Below are 16,534 nucleotides of genomic sequence, written 5' to 3'. Positions count from 1 at the left end.
CTGCTTCCCACAGTCTCTTCTGAAGCCAAAGAGGCAAAGCCTGTTCCTGATGAGACCGATGACATGAATCCTCCACTGCAGCTTCATGTAATGCCGTGTAAGTGGGATTTTTCCTATCTCAATGTATGCACATAAATCCATCACTGAATGCCGCAAACTTTCACACATACTTCTAGGGGCAAAGGCATTGTAGTAAAACATCTTGACTCGCTTCTAATAGTTTGGGTGCTTGCCTTAAAGTCATGTGGTGGTCAGCCTATAAACGTTCCCCAGGCTTCTGTGTGAGCATCGCTCCATCTTTGCTTAAAGGAAATTAATGCCCTGTGATCAAGTTTGCTCACCCATTGTCCTTTGTGCCAAAGTTAATTTTCTTCTTAGCAGCTGGTATAGTGCTGTGTTTTGGATTTAGTATGAGAACAAAGTTGATAACACACCAATGTTTTAGTTGTTGCTAAGTAGTGCTTACACTAGTCAAGGACTTTTCAGCTTCCCATGCTCTACCGACTGAGAAGGCTGGAGGTGCACAAGAAGCTGGGAAGGGGCACAGCCAGGACAGCTGACCCAAACTGGCCAGAGGGACATTCCATACCATGTGACATCATGCTCAGTACATAAACTGGGGGAAAGCTGGCCGGGGCGGGGGGGGGCCACTGCTCGAAGTCTGGCTGGGCATCGGTCGGCAGGTGGTGAGCAATTGCATTGTGCATCACTTGCTTTGTATATTCTTTTATTATTATTGTTGTTATTATTATTACTATTTTATTTTATTTCCATTATTAAACTGTTCTTATCTCAACCCGCGTGTTTCACTTTTACTCTCTCCCCCATCCCACCGGGGTGGAAGGGGGAGTGAGCGAGTGGCTGTGTAGTGCTCAGTTGCCAGCTAAGGTTAAACCACAACACCCATGCACTGTCAAGCTTTGGTTTTTTTGTGTTTTCTCGCTTTTAAATGCAACAGAAATCTATGTTTTGAATATTTTGTATTTTTTTTAAAGTCATTGATTAGAAGAAAGCCTGAAGTTCATTCTGAAGTTGCTTGCTAACAGCTTAAAACAACAGGAGCAACATGATTAAAATGCTGTGCAGCAGTGTGGTCCTCCATGTAGGTTTGATCACCAGGCTCCCATTTTTCTCAGGTATGTCAAAACTCACCCAGTTACCATGTTGGTGTCTGCCTACACCTCTGATATGGCAGATGAAAAAAACCAAGGGAGTCAGTGGTATGGACATCTACTGATAACAGGTGGCGTTGCCTCCTACCAGTTAACTGGCACAAGAAACATAAAAGCTGGCCAGACTGTGGAGCTTAGATTGCCTGTAGAGGCTCTTTGTTGTGACCAACTGCAGGGTCTCTCTACGAGCTATATGGGACACATCTTACACTTTTCTTAGCTATATGAAGGTTTTGGTAAAACCATGCATAGGAGATGTGGCCAACTTTGACATATAATAAGCGATTAGGAATATAAATGTTTTAAATGTTAGTGCACAGCCTACGATGGAATGCTTGGCTATAAAAATAAAAAGGGGGCAATCTCTTCTCAGCCTTCAAGCACCTGTAAAAATCTGTGACTGCTCCCAGTTCGCAGTCTGTGCTAAGAGTTTGTTTACACTAGAAATAGCAAGAAGTTAAACCATTGAGAGAAGGACGAGGTTTTCAACTCTGTTCTCTGTGCCCTTCAAGATACTTCAACAGACCTGGCAGTGGAAGATCATCCAGTGAAACTGTCATTGGGCTATTGTAGAGTTTGGATCCATTGGCAGTCCTTCTTCCCTTCCCTGGAAAGGACAGAAGGAATTGGCTGACAGATATGGAGCAGAACTGCATAAGTGCACAGATAGGGGCCATTTTCAGAACAATGAATTCCACAGGGAGATTGGCATTATCCAGGGAATGCTTGAGGAAACTGCTTTAACCAAAAGCCATTCATTCCTTCTTCCCAGGGCAGAAAAGGTGTATTTTCTACTGAAGCATCTAACAGTGGAGAGCAATTTTTCAGGTCCAAAACAAAGCAAAACGAGATGCTGTACGAGCTGAACATTAATATTGACTTCCCCAGCTTCCTAGCATAAGGCAAGTTGTGTGCTCTGCAGGGGTTAAATTTGCACGTGTAAAATCTGAACACGAGCAGAAAGATCACAAATTCAGTGGGCATAAAAAAGTAGAAGAATGCTACCTGTGCTTATATGCTAAAGTGTACAAAATTCAAATTACTATTGTTAACGTCCTCAGACCCAGGACTTGCTCTCCAAGCAGTATCAGTAAAGGCAAAGCAAATCTGCTCTTCTGGAGTTGCTAGTTTATCCTTCATTTTACATCTTCCTCACATCACCATGTCTCAAAAGCAAAGCACAGTGCCTCACTGAGACCCAGGGCTTCAAGGCCATGCTGCACCCACCCTGCTAGCATTAGATTAATTAAAACTCTGAGCAACTATTGTGAGTTTGCAAGAGGAGCAAAATCCTAAAGCCTTGTGTTTCTAGACCAAATAACTAAAGTAAAAGCTTTCCCATTCTTCCATTTTCCTGGAAGAATCGCAAGCTTGCTCAAAAAGTGAGAGAGGGGGAAAAACAGAGGCTACCTACATAAGCCCCGACTTGTTTTGTGTTTAACAACTGAAATAGGAGAATGCTTTGAGCTCTGCTTTCGCTCCTCCCCACTCCCCCCAGGATCTCCTGAAGAGTGTGCAAAGTGCAATAATTAACTTTCTCAGGAAGGAAGTGAACATTTTCAACAAAGACTTGGACACCATCCGTGGAGCTTCTCACAGTACCTTTTTGTCCCCTCCAGGCCGCAGGCTAAGCTGGGCTCAGCGCAGGTGAGGGCCTGGCTACCCATTTCTCACAGATGAAATGACAGAAAGTCCCAGCCACGTGAAGCAAGAGGGGAAGGTGGTCTATGTGTGGTGGAGGACAGCCCTATTTGAGGTGTCTATTTTTGTTCCCAAAAACTGCTCTGCACGTGGAGGCAAAACAGGAAACCAGAACAGGGTTTAGAGCAGTCTCTCTTCTTTCTTGAGCCCTAGGGTAGCCACACCAGGACAAGACAGAAGATGGCACTCGAACAGCACCAGATGAACAACCATCATGCTTAACACCTCCAACAGGGGCGAGAGTTATAATCGGAGCAAATAAAAAAAAACCAAAACCAGGAAAAACTGGACAGCCACTCAACCAGAGGGTAAATGTTTTCATTATCAAAGCTTGAAGTTTGCTATTAATGTTAATGTTTTAAACTTTGGACTGTAAAGGCTAGACATGTTAAACAGTACCTGCTAGCTGTACTCTCCCTCAGGTCACAATACAGCCTGGTACTGTAGTTAATGTTTCTCTTGGAAATAAAAAGCAATCTTGCACTTGATTCCATGTGAAAATGGCATTTGGGTGTGACCACCCTCGAACTTGCTTTTGTACAGTCGGTTACCGCTAGTGAGGAAACCTCTCAGAACTGCCTGGTATGTTCACAGCAGGGTCTGCACACCCCAGAGCTCACGGTAACTGGGCTGAGCTCTCCGACCCAGGAGGTCCCTCGTGGTCCTGCAGCAGCTGAACTGTGACCTCTTGTATGAGGCTTGCATAAAGAAATGAGCAGCTCATGCTCCCAAGTGGTCATCCATGTTTTGAGGGTTAACTTTAGCTCTCAGCTTTCTACACATACGTGTTTTCATATTCAGTACTGGAGCTAGTATTACAGCATCCTCAAAAAGTTACATTTCATACCAGTTTGTAAAGGAGACAGCTTTGCTAGGTAGAATAGACGACTGAAGGAACTCAGGGAGGAAAAAAAGACTAGACTATTAATGTTATCTTTCTGCATTTACTCCCTTTTTTAAAAAGAATTACAGGCTGATAGATTAGCCAGGTTCATGAAGAACCAGAGTGACAGAAAGATCATTCCTCTAATTCATTTAAAAATAGATCAGAGAGATTCCTATTTTACAGATAGGAAAGTGAAATTGCTTTACTTTTCTCTATAGGCATGGTTTTTTTCCAAATTTGAGAAGTCTTGTTACAGTGGCAACACAAAGAAGCTTCAGAGACCATAAAGGTCATCTAAACCAGATAAACCCAACACAAATGAGCCAGAATTTAGAGAGCTTAATAAACCAGCCCTCTACTTCCTTAAGTTGTTCACTGATGACAAGCTCTCTCTCCTTTTTCTTATTTCCAGTGAATAAGGTCATACTGCATAAAGTGACATACCTGCATGATAAAGACATGTTGTTTCCCTGAAAGCTATCTTCTAGCTGCAGTAGAGCACAAACAATGCGTTATCTCTGCAGCAGCAGGATTCAGGACCCCCATTGTGTTAGGTCCTCTTTGAACACAGGAAGACAAAGGCAACCCCAGCCCACACCTGAATGAAACTACCTTTGGCCACATAACGGATGTCTGAAGTTGAGGTTAAGGCTCCCTCCAGTGAAGTGAGCAGCATTTTCCTCAGGCTTCAGTGTGCTGAGTGGTAAAAGGGGGCAGAGAAAGAACAAACATCTGATCACTTCACCCCCACATCTCTTTTGTAAGAGCTCTTCTGCCTCTGTAGAGATATGCATCCCTGTCAAAACCCCACCTCAAACACTGCAACAAAAGAGCAGGCCGGCTGCGGGTGCTCGCACTAGCTAATACAATCAAACTCCTTCCATGGACGCGCCAGCTTATCAGTACTAGTTGCTTGCTCCAGTCGGAGACAGCATGCCTACTCGCAAACAAGGAGCCTTTGCCTCTGTATCTATACCGTCCCTGTATGGGACAGGAACCATTTTTTTTTTTATTATTATTATTCTTTGTACAGCACTTACCACCATTAGCCTTCTGTCCACAGCCCACGCTATAAGTAGGAAAACAGGAACTGAGCAAGATTTGAACACTTCTATGGGATCCAGACTGCTTTTAGAAGGTGCAAACTTCTGGACAATATTGAAATAGCTGATGTAAAGTCTCCTACCCTTATTAGATAAACTGTCTTCCAAAATCTCTCTATGTTAGCCCACTGTTTACTACTCATGGTCAGATTACCTGGCACGCTGATAACTCAGTTGTAGAGGTGCTTGACCACTGGCCTCCCGACCAGTGTCCAGGAGGGCTTATTTTCAGACAGGGAATTTTGAAAACAGCTAGATGCAACAGGTCCAGTGTTGTGCTTGACCCGCTAATTGTTTCCCAGTGCTGGGAGGCTATCGTGAAGATACTGAGTAGCTGTGTAGAGATCCAGCCTGGACACAGCAATGTTAAGCCACAGGTAGCAAGTTGTACTGGTTCATGTGTCTACACTACCCTGCCTGCTAAGGACTTCATTCCAGCCCTCTGTTATGCTGGATGGTGGAGAGCTGGCTCTACCACATATGCACAATATTCTCACTGATGAAAAAGGAGCTGACGTTTTTTTCCTAGAGGTTGCTTGATTATAGGTTAAGGAAGAGGTTGAGTAACTAATTAGCATAACATAGTTGGTACGAAAAATCTACTTCCCAAGTGGGATTTGAACCTACATTTTCCAAAGATAGTATCACCCCCTAATACTGCCAGATGGACATCGATAGCCAGAGGAAACTAGACACAGCTCTCTCAAGAGGTCCGTGGCCCAGCATACCCTGGCCATGAGGCTGACGACAACGCCACAGTCTATATGCTATTGCCAATTCATCAGTCCAGAGTCACACAGAGAAGGAGCCAGAGAGGTCACACTTAAGAGAAACACAAATTGGCTCCACATCACAAGAAGAGAAGACTGTGGTTTTTGATGATATGCCAGTATCATGCCTTTCTCAGATCACAAACCAAGGCCAGAGGCCATATTTATGTCCAAACAACTGTCATTGGTGTCTTTTTCATCCCTGAGGGTATTCAGATAATCTATAAAAATCTTCCCTGTACCATCAGGCCAGAGGAACTCTTTCTATTCTGGAAAACACATCTTCTCAGAATACTTCTACTCAAAATTTCAGCTGACCTATCCATGTAGATGATGCAGCAGCCAGAACACACCAACACATTTGATGATGATCTTGTAGCTGTCAGATGAAGGAATAAATACAACAGATGCATCACCAGGCAATGGCAGCAATGGACGAAATGAAGCACAGAAGTACATGAGAAAAATCAGGGTTTTAATGATAAATTAGCAGGTAAGAAAGATAATAAAGAATCAGTGAGTTCCGTTTGACCTATTTAGGATCTTTCCCACATCAGATTCTTAGTCTTCAATTAGATGGTAGCTATTGTGGGAGAAAAGCGTCAGCTTTAGCACTTAAGCACCCACCAATAGCATTAGTCTGAAAAGCAAAGTTTGGGATCTCATTCTTGGCAACACTCATTAGCAAGTTTTTCTGATCAGCTAATGACTTATTTTCTCTCACTCAGAATAAGCATCTGTGGAGTACTTGACACAATCCTTGGAAGCGATGCATCACCACCCAGCTGTTCCATGGCAGTTTTCAAGTCACACAACCAATTTTTGGTACAAGAATGGATCTACATTTCCACTTCAGCCTTGATCTTCAATGCTGACTCGATTTCCAGTCCACTCACAGAACTGCTCACGCAACTGATATGTTGCTGCTTCATGTTTCATTAAAAACAAAGTCACTCCATGTCCTGAAGTTGCTCGCAAATTTAGAAGTCCACTTTTAAAAAAAAAGCAAGCTGCTTTGTCACCTTGGCTGTGAAGCATGAATCCAGTTTACAGTTTTCCTTCACTTTAAAACTCCAGCCACTCTGTCATATAAATACAGTTTGATGGCGAAATCTCACCACCTTCATGGCAATCATCAAAAACCTGCAAAAGAAAGCCCTGTGTCAGTAATTATATACAGCAACACGATCTAACTGGAAGTAACATGCTCGCATGTTTTCTGCTCCTTCCCCAGTAGAAAAGCAGTAGTCTAACAGAGGCCAAAATCTAGGAAGTCCTATGCCAGCTCTGAGGAACAGGAGCAAAACAGACCCCACTGTAGTAAATGATGCAAGTGGACACACTGGCAAGTTTTACCTACATATCAGTTTACAATCCAAGCAGGAGAGACCAAAAGGTAGACAGAAATAAGTTAGCTTGTTAAAAAACATAAGTAGGCAAACTTGGGATCAGAAAATATAATAATATAATTTGGAACAGGCTACACTTGACAGCACCCTTTCACATACAGTCCAGTAAAGAGACAGGGTATAAGTGGGAAACATCCTGGTCTAAACTAAAGAACCTGCCTCTTACACCATAGCTAAGGCATCACGGATAACACGCATAAGCGCAGTTGGCTTAGAAAGTCACGAGGATCACTCACGGGCATAACGCGGCAGCATGCTGGCTGGCCATTTGCAGGACTGTATTCAAGATTTGCATGCACCCACCTATTCGTATACAGAATTAGTTACTTACAGGGCAGAGTCCACAGGGCGTCCTGACTAATCCAGTGGGTTGTATGAGAGGACTAACGGCTCTGTACAACTTCATCTGTCCATCCACACTGCCTACCGTCCCTTCCTTTGCAGCAATAATAGTCATCTCCACTTTTCCATCATATATCAGCGTATTTAAAATGGTTTCAATGTCTTCCATTGACAACTCTACCTAAGAAATCATTTGTAAAATAAATATTAGGAAAGACGCATGCCAACAAGTCCAGCAAGGAGGAAACGAGCAAACACTATGAGTAACAAGTCCTTAGGGTTCTAACCTCGCCCAGATAAAGGCACTGCTCTCGCTGGGCACTTTATGGGGTTGTGCAGAAACAGAAAGAAAAGCCAATACCAATACCTCCTACCTCTCAAACACTTTTGGATTACGCTAGCCTTGGCTTGTCAAGAAGAACTTCCCTATACACCTCAAGTGTCTACATCATCCTAGCATGATACATTTCCAGTTTTACAGGAAAACGATTGTGAAAGAAGACAGACTACTGAAGAGATGCCTGTTGATGGTGACCAATAATTGCAGGGTTTTTTCCTCTTATGGGGTTGTGCAGAAACAGAAAGAAAAGCCAATACCAATACCTCCTACCTCTCAAACACTTTTGGATTACGCTAGCCTTGGCTTGTCAAGAAGAACTTCCCTATACACCTCAAGTGTCTACATCATCCTAGCATGATACATTTCCAGTTTTACAGGAAAACGATTGTGAAAGAAGACAGACTACTGAAGAGATGCCTGTTGATGGTGACCAATAATTGCAGGGGTTTTTTCCTCCTTTTTTTTTTTTCCCCTCCCCTAAAACCACTTGAAGTGCATAGGCAAACTTGAGAGAAATTATAAAATATAAACCAGTTGAGATTGTTAAAGGAAAACTTACCCCAATTCCCATCAACAAGGTGGGAATGCTAACTCTTTTATACGTCTTTGAAAACCCGTATGTATAAACTACCCTGGAATCCCATGCAGCACCAATGACCCTCCTCAAAAAGCAATAAAGCAGCAAAGCCCACTTCCAATACAGTGACTGTAGCATTTATTGGACCCTCACCAAATTTACAGGACCCAACTCCTGAAGCTAGTCATGCACTGAGAATTTTGAGAGTAGTAAGATGAATCTCTTCTGACCTTACTGATACCCAGTTCACAGATGTATTTCCACACCTCATGGGATGAGGCAAATGAGCTGTTCCTCTGTATCATGGGGTTCTGTTTGCTCTCTCGAGCTGCTTCTGCCTGAGAAAAAGCAAAAGATGAGTTATAGTCAGTACTCACTGTGAAGAGCCTCCTTCGTGGTGCAGTTTCAGGCAGACTAGAGTATAAAAGTTGATTTCCAAACCATTTCTGGCACGTTTTTTATTTAGCATTTAAAGCTATGTCCTTAAGACTGATGTACGTGAGATAATGCAATGCACAACCAAACGTAATTTTACACTAAATATGACACAAAAGTTACACAGTGATTTAGATTATTATGAAGGAATATCAGCATCTGGCATTTTTTTGACACAAAAGAAGTTTCTGCTGTACCTAGTGCCAGTTAAAATATATTTTAATGGAATAGAGAAATGCTGCAATCTGCATAGGACTTATTTAACGGAGAGCAGGCTTCTCCTGCAGTTATACTAGAGAAAATTGTCTTCTAGGCAGAGCTGAGTAGTGCCTTCCACCCTCTCAGAAATTAGGAGCTCTGCAGGGAAAACAGTCACTTTTGCTTGTTTTTTTGGTCCTGTGTTCTTTGCTGCCTAGCTTGTCATTGGACTTTGGAGATGGAAGGCTTCACTGCCTGTAGAGGGTGTGAAAATATGCATTATTAAAATGCAACACCATCACGCTTGCTGTGACAAATACAATCCAGTACAGATTTGCCAATCCAGTTATAACAATGGCCAACACTTACGGAAAACACTATGGAAAACTTAAGCCTTGCCTGTTGCTAGTTTTACAAAGAAAATATAAAACACAAAACAAATGGAAGGTAACTTTCGTAGTAGCACTCACCTTGCTCTGTAGAAATTTAAAACACTGTTGATTTAACACCTCCACAAATTCAGACTCAAAGTCTTGGTCACTGTACCAAGCCCCACCAGTCACCGACCGGTCAGGCTGCAGGTTATATAGCATATAAACCTTCTTCTTGGATGCCTGTTAGAGAAAAGTGCACAGCTCTTAACAGCTGAAAGTCTTCCATAAGAAAGGAAGATTTAAGAAGGTATCTGCAAAAGAGAGAGTTCATTACTCCTAAAACCTGGAGCACAGCAATCCAGCTGACTCAAGCTGTCATTAACGTCTTTGACCCACAGGTAAGACGGAGATAAAGAGAAGATCAATACATTCAGATTACTAATAATTTTGTAACATAGTGTTAGAAGAGAGAATCCTACTAACAATGGGCACACAATACAAACCTCACTGAAGAAGATCTCAGAGTTTAATTTTAACCTATTGACTCTAATCCCCCTCCACAGTCAAAGGAGGGCAGGAAAGCGCCTTTAGAAGACAGCAAAGACAAACTTAACAGAGAGGCTTACAACTGTTTCTGCAAGAGACAACCCATGCACTGATGACAGGAGGACCCTTACGTGATTAAACCCTGCAGCTAAAGTTAGCCCTTGCGAGCCCACTCCTTACTGCCACACCTAGACGGGGTGAATGGGAATGCTGCTTCAGTCCCCATATTAGTAGTCAGACAGTTAAAGGACAATGGTCATCCAAAGGACTACGCAGCAACCACCGAAGCAACTTTAGCAGCGTTGCATCCCCTTTATAACTAGATGAAGCCAGCATCTCTCACAAAAACATGAAAAAGCTACTGCTTCTCTATGTCCAACTTCTTTATCTCCATTTTATTTTTATTTAGGAAGTTACCCTCACCTCTCACTCCCTCCCTGCCCCCCCTCAAAATGCACACATGCAAGCCAAGGTATTGCCTCCATGGTGCAGATGAGACCAGCAGATAGAAAAGGCACACAACATAGAACTTCCAAGAGTTCCCAAACAAGCGGTCTTCCTGCTATACCAGGCCCTGCAACAAGACAGAATCTCTGCTGAAAACCAGGAGAATGTCCAAAGAACACGCCAATACCAATGATTTGTAATTAAGCAGGTAAGGGAGAGCAGGATGCTGCATGAGCATTACAATAGAGTGAGAAAAAGCATGGAAAAGGATAAGCCCTACTCTGGTACGTGGAGTGTTTGCACATAAGATAAGAAAGTACTTGAGTAACTGGAACAAAGTAGAGGAACCAAGGCTAAAACAGAATCAAATGTCTTAGAAATTGTTTAAAGTAAACTATACAAATCCAGTATGAAACAGATAACTGAAGGGAGTTTCAGGATCTCCGGGGGAGAGAAACCTTGCAAGGCCACTTGCAGCTAGGTAACCGTATCACTAGTCCCATATAAAAGGCCGAGATTGCTTCAGTATCAGAAATACCTAATTGTGGTACAGCAACGTTGGGACCAATGGAGAAAAAGTAATTACGGGCAGGTTGCTTATTTGGGTGGAGACCGAGTGGAGAAAGGAGAAAAGGGTGGTAGAAAAGAGTTAAGAAACAAAAAAAGAGAATAAGGTATAAAAATCAGAAAACAAAAGAGGGCAGGATCTGCAGACAGCAGGAGTGTGGGTGCCTACGGACAGCAGAGAAGCTGACCTGAGGACCCAAGCCCGTTGGTATGCTGGAGGGAAACCCACCAGACGCTTCCCTAGGTTTATGTCCTAAAGACGGGGTATGGAAGCACAGAGAAAATGGTGACAGAACTGCAGATTAGTAGTGAGCAGTGCGAGAGGTTTGTAAAGGGTAACAGAACTGTAACAACAGCTGTGTGCAATAAAGAATTAAGAGAACTAAACCTGCAATTTGATAGTAACAGTGTGTAATTAGTAGTGGTGGGAAGAGTGATAGAACTGTATATTAATAGTGATGTGTTTATTAATTAGATTATTAATCAGTTTGTTAGTAGTATCTTGATTATTTAATAAACATTATAGCCTCTCTTATCTGTTGCCCCTCAAACCTGCATGCTAAAGGCAGATAGTCAAACGCTGGTGCATAGTCAACGAGAAAGCTGGAGGCAGAACGAGGTTTCTCTGCTCCCAGTCTCCTGTTCAAACACACAGCATGCAGCAAACATTTGAAATGGTTTAAAAAAAAAGTCATAAAATACTCACTGCCACAGATTTAACTGCTTTAATTAGTTTCTTGCTTTCCAAGTTTTTCAGTATCTTGTTGATCTCCGTTAAAGGCAAATTACTTTTGTATCTAATGTCCCTGCTCCAAATACCTGTTTTAAAACAGAGAAGTGAATGGGCATGAATAGAAGAAACCATTTGTTTCTGTATGTACTCACAAACCAAAAGTCACATCACAACATTGCTTGACTCACTTGCCAACCACAGGATGTATCCTCGATCCCACCAATCCCGGCAAAAGGGAGGGAAGGGGCAGAAGGGGGTGGAACAAAAAAAGCAACGGACAAAACAAGAAATGCATACCACAACCACCACACTGTCCTGCCCTTTACCTCTCCTCCAAGAGGTCTTACAGGTGGACCCCACTTCACTGCCAACATGAATACATCACAGAAATGTTCCTGCATTTTTAGGTAACTAGTGTTTGCTTCAACAAAAATACGACAGCCAGTTCTGCCTGCCATCTCTCAACCATAGCGTGCAATGACTGCTGAGAAAGCCTAGTTACTAGCAGTGGTTTCTGCTGGCAGTACACCTGTTAAAAGAAAATGTGATATCTATATCGGATTTAAGTAGCAAGTGTTCTGTGGATTCCTCAGCTTGACAGTCCCATAGATAAATCGTAATGCATATTCCAAATATTCTGAAAGAGCCCCCCCCCAGAGTCAACCAGGACAGGTTGCTATTTTAATAAAGAAATATGTTGTCTTCTCTTTTGTTTTATAAAGTGGACATCCATAAGTAAACAGTTACTACCATTCACAATTATAATTTATTTAAACTACCTTTGTTGCCTGCATCTTCTATAATTTGGTAAACCAGCTTTTCTTGATTGTCAGAGCCTTTCATCTTACTGTAAAATAAGACAGACATCAGGATTTTTGAAAGGACCAAAATTTGAAAGAAGTTGGATTTGTTTTAAACTGAAAACAAGTACTATGAAAAAAACAATGCACAAAGGAAAAAAAAACCCACACAATAAGCCAGCCATTGGCAAATGTAGTACATGACACTAAACCTCTCTGGATCAAGCCAAGCTTGCCAGTGAGAAGCCACAGTAAAGACAAAAGAGCACAGTATGAAAGAAAAGCGACCAAGCAGGAGTCACTCAACTTGTCATAACAATGGGGAATTTGGAGTCACATATTAACACAACTGTGGAAGGTCAAACGCAGCATGGAGCATAATTTAGGATAGTCTGTCTCCAGACAGAACGTCTACAAAGGGATAGTAGCGTGCTCCCAACTCTAAAACATGCCTTTTCACTGGTCTGAGAAAGCCTGAACTCAGGAATCTTTTTCTAAAGCATTTGAAAGAGAGGATGACATGCCTGCACTGAGGATAATTTTGAAGACTATTTCTTTCCAGAAGTATGTCTAAGGCATCTTTTACTCAGATTTACATAGGCATCACAAAACATGGTTTGAAGGTACGTTTTAATAAATCAAAGAGCATGAGTGGCAGTTCAAGTGGCCTCCTGGAACAGCTGTAAATATGAGCGCTGATCCTGTAACATGAGCAGTGAGGAGGACCACAGAACCACACTTTGCCGATGGTATGGTTGGGCTTCAGCTGGATTCCACCTGAGCACATACATATGTTTGCACAGATCACTTCGCTGTCATCTGGACCAGGAACTGTGCTAGCAAGGTAGAGCTATAGTCCCATGGCATCCTCTGTTCAGTAGAAACCACTATACCTAAAACAGTTTTCAGGATCAGCTCAGGGGAGTTAAGCGTACCCTCCTGAAACAAGCAGTTATGTTCTGTAACATGGATGTTACAGAATCCATATTACACTGCTGAGTGTCTTCTCAGCAATGCTGCATGCGAGTTGCAGAATTGTGTTCCAAATATATTTATCCAGCAAACACGAGGATTACCTTGCATTTTGAGACTCTTTGATTCTATATAGGAGACCTGCATTGCTCCTGAGAAGGTCCAGTTGCCCCTAGGAGAGATGGGCACAACGCATTTAACTTTCCTTCAAATAGCTTGTTTCAGAACACAGCAAGAATCTTCTAAACTTCTAAAATAAAAACCTTATTTCATGTCAACTAAATAAAGAAAAGGGAAAAATAACACTTCTAACCACTGGAAACAATAATACCCTTCTTGAGGATATTTTCTCCCTCTAAGTACAGTAATACCCTTGAGGATATTTTTTCCCCCCTATAAGTATCCACTTATCAGCTATCAGAAATAACAAATACAGTTCCCAACCCTTCCCACCACATCTATGCACTTCCTATTATTTCTCCTAACTTTCACCATTGCATGAGGGATGTCAAGTTCTTGTCTACTTTGCTCTCCCTTTCCACCAAAACACTCATTTGCATGGCTACCCAGAAATCACGTTGGAGCTCTACTGAACAAATTTTGAACAATTCTGAGTTCCAGTAGCAAAATTCTATTTTTTACTAAGTAGGGATCATTGGAAAACTGCCAGCCAGGATCGACAGTGCCTCTCAGAGGCAAATTACCGGCATCTCACACAAACAAAACATTTGTCCTGCCTTTGACAGTTTGTGCCTAGGCCAGGCAAATTCTTATTTCCTATTTTGAAGGGGCAAGCAATTAGACAAGCCCAAGAGCCCATACACAGCCCATAACTGTGTATGACAGCTTTAACTAACATTCACTCTTTCGTTGCCAGCCAATTCTTTCCCCATAGTTACAGCCCTGTTTCTTATAGATTTGCATTACGTGGTTGATTGGAGCTCACACCTCAAGATGATCCCCTTCAGTGCTTTTCTACAGATGAAGTACTTGCAGCTTATCTCAGGTGAAGTATCTGATGCTTATTAAGGCTGAGCTCTCACTGCAGTTTTTCCCCATATTTGACGTACTTACTAGATCTCACCACACACTCCCCACTCCCCAGGGGATCTATTTTAAACAAATTCTAGAGACTTAACTATCTTTGAAGCCTCATTGAGAAATTTGGCCAGCCCTTTCAGAAGTTATTGAACACACAAGCTCACATCCAATGTATTGATAAACTTCACATCTATAACAGAAAGACCAAAAAGAGACAGATTATATTACTTCCATTGCCACCTAGTATGGTCCCAGCTAAGTAGTTTCGGTTATTAAAAAAAAAACCCAAACACCACACTTTGCTCAGTTTGGATACTTTCCAACATTCTCCTTTGTGAGAAAGCAAGTGCCCCTCTTTTCAACAGTGCTCTCTTGACCACACCACTCAGTCTGCTTTATTTCCTGACTTCACACACCCATGAAGCGGCTAGCTACGGAACCGAAAGGAATCTCTATCTTTAAAGACCTTGAACATTTAGCTGATACTCAAGATTATGCCACACTGAACCAACAAGATAAACAGCTACTATCTGTTCCTGAACAACTGGCAGAAGTAGTTGACTGTGAGCCTCACTTATCTTAGGCTGACTCCTGATACAGTAAAAGGAAATGGCCAGTGAGATGTGGGAAATTTACAGAAGATGCAAAAAAATTCCTTGAGATGTTTCACCTGCATATTATCAGAGTAATCCACAACTTCGGGATTTTGTGAGGGGTTCGGAGAAGACCTTCACATACAAGAGCATGGGCTAACACCCATTCTTTTATCTCTAGCTAAGTCATTCCCCACCATTAATGGGCCTTGTGGTTATCACCTGTGGCCATCTTTCCACCTGCTGAACCACTGCAACTACACTTGCACCCGACTGTTACATTAGACCATTGTATCACATTCCACTTTACAAAGTAATACACAGGGAAAAGATGACCAAAGAACTCCAGACACATAAAAAACCCAAATGCGCTACTTCTCAGTGGTAGCTTCCTCACCTAGAAATCCACATGGATATACACATTCATGTCAACTTTGTATTACAGAATGGAAGGAGTCAGCTGAGGTATGTTTTAATTGGTTTTGGCAATCGTAAGTGCTTATGGCAACCAAAAGTAAGTTGTGGTAACTGCACATTATGGCAAATGCCGCTAAATCCAAAAGGATTAATTTGCTAGCCCTGCCCAACAGGTTGCTACCATGCAGACTGCGTGTATAAAGAGTGCTCCGGGTTGGCTGAAGTAACATGAGGAAGCTGAGATCACCCTACCATCGAGAGCAGCCTGTTGATCGCCATGGCTCGCTGCTGGGCTTCCATGTGAGGCATATCATTTTGAATCACCTGGTCTGTGATACCATGAGGGAACTGATGGCACAGTTCAATAATCCTGGGGGAGGAGAAAAGCAAGTTTAAAATCATGCTCCATTGCACCCAAAACCATCCAAACAGTGCTAGAGTCAGAATGGAAGAGAGGGAAAAGAACAACTCAGGGGAAAAGTACCCATGAACTGCTTCTTGGTAGTATCTACTGAGGGAACTCGGCATCTACTCCCTGTGCTGACAAATATGCTTTTGCAACTGCTGGACAAACTACCTTTGCTCTTTGTGACAACACTGAACACAGTGCTCCACTTTACTTTTATGTTACTCTCATTATTAACAACATGGATTTAGAGCTCCCTGTACAGTTTCAGTATACAAAAGGTTCTGACGGGAAGGAATTGCTAGCTAGTCAGAGAATGCAAATACTGATGAAATACCTTTTAGAAAAAAAAATGACTTAACGCAGAAAAGCCACAATTCCCCTTTCCAAGAACAGAAAGACACCAGGGCAGCCGAAGGCAACCCGACCCCATCCCTCACGGCTACCTAAGCACCTCCCAGCCCCAGCACAAAACAGAAGCTCCCCCAACAACAGCAAACCTCTCCCTCAGGACCCGTTTCCTGACCACCACCCGGGCCTCGACCCCCGCCCCCCGAGGCACCGGCACGCCCTGTGCCCCGCCTACTCCCCTCGCATCTCTGCCGCCTGCTCCCCCCAACCCAGGACGCTTCCCTTGCCTCCCTGCCAGCCCCCACACGCCCCCAGCGCACCCCGCCCCTTCACGGCCCTCTTCCTCCCGCCGCC

The 16,534-nt window shown here is 42.8% G+C and overlaps 1 protein-coding gene and 1 long non-coding RNA gene across 3 annotated transcripts; one reads left to right on the top strand and one right to left on the bottom strand.

Annotated features, from left to right (window-relative positions):
* LOC109279516 lies at positions 1 to 6,444 on the top strand. Its single transcript, XR_002086212.1, has 4 exons — positions 1 to 97; positions 996 to 1,136; positions 3,021 to 3,181; positions 6,361 to 6,444. It is a non-coding gene; the product is annotated as an uncharacterized LOC109279516 (long non-coding RNA).
* Positions 6,087 to 15,790, bottom strand: POLR3F (RNA polymerase III subunit F). Of its 2 annotated transcripts, XM_009281508.2 has the most exons (9): positions 15,676 to 15,790; positions 13,477 to 13,544; positions 12,380 to 12,447; positions 11,789 to 11,809; positions 11,574 to 11,686; positions 9,404 to 9,547; positions 8,531 to 8,638; positions 7,373 to 7,564; positions 6,087 to 6,775 (listed from the first exon to the last, which is right to left on the bottom strand). In XM_009281508.2, the coding sequence occupies exons 1-9, from the start codon at positions 15,730 to 15,732 to the stop codon at positions 6,698 to 6,700; spliced, it is 849 nt and encodes a 282-aa protein (XP_009279783.1). In that variant the 5' UTR covers positions 15,733 to 15,790; the 3' UTR covers positions 6,087 to 6,697. The 2 variants fall into 2 exon arrangements, with proteins under 2 accessions (XP_009279783.1, XP_009279793.1); XM_009281518.2 differs by lacking the exon at positions 11,789 to 11,809.
* Positions 15,791 to 16,534: the final 744 nt, after the last annotated feature.

This window comes from Aptenodytes forsteri, unplaced genomic scaffold (assembly GCF_000699145.1).
Source record: "Aptenodytes forsteri isolate BGI_AS27 unplaced genomic scaffold, ASM69914v1 Scaffold283, whole genome shotgun sequence".
Classification (NCBI taxonomy): domain Eukaryota; kingdom Metazoa; phylum Chordata; class Aves; order Sphenisciformes; family Spheniscidae; genus Aptenodytes; species Aptenodytes forsteri.
Note: the sequence above shows the minus strand (reverse complement) of the source record. Positions and strands in the feature narration are given on the sequence as shown.

Bases quoted from the DNA above. Each gene is read 5' to 3' on its own strand.
- POLR3F (XM_009281508.2), bottom strand. From the start codon at position 15,732: ATGCCTCACATGGAAGCCCAGCAGCGAGCCATGGCGATCAACAGGCTG. The intron at 8,639-9,403 runs GTGAGTGCTACT...GCTTTTTCTCAG, and splicing joins TTAAATTTCTACAGAGCAAG to GCAGAAGCAGCTCGAGAGAG. The intron at 6,776-7,372 runs GTAAGTAACTAA...TTTCTTTTGCAG, and splicing joins CGCCCTGTGGACTCTGCCCT to GTTTTTGATGATTGCCATGA.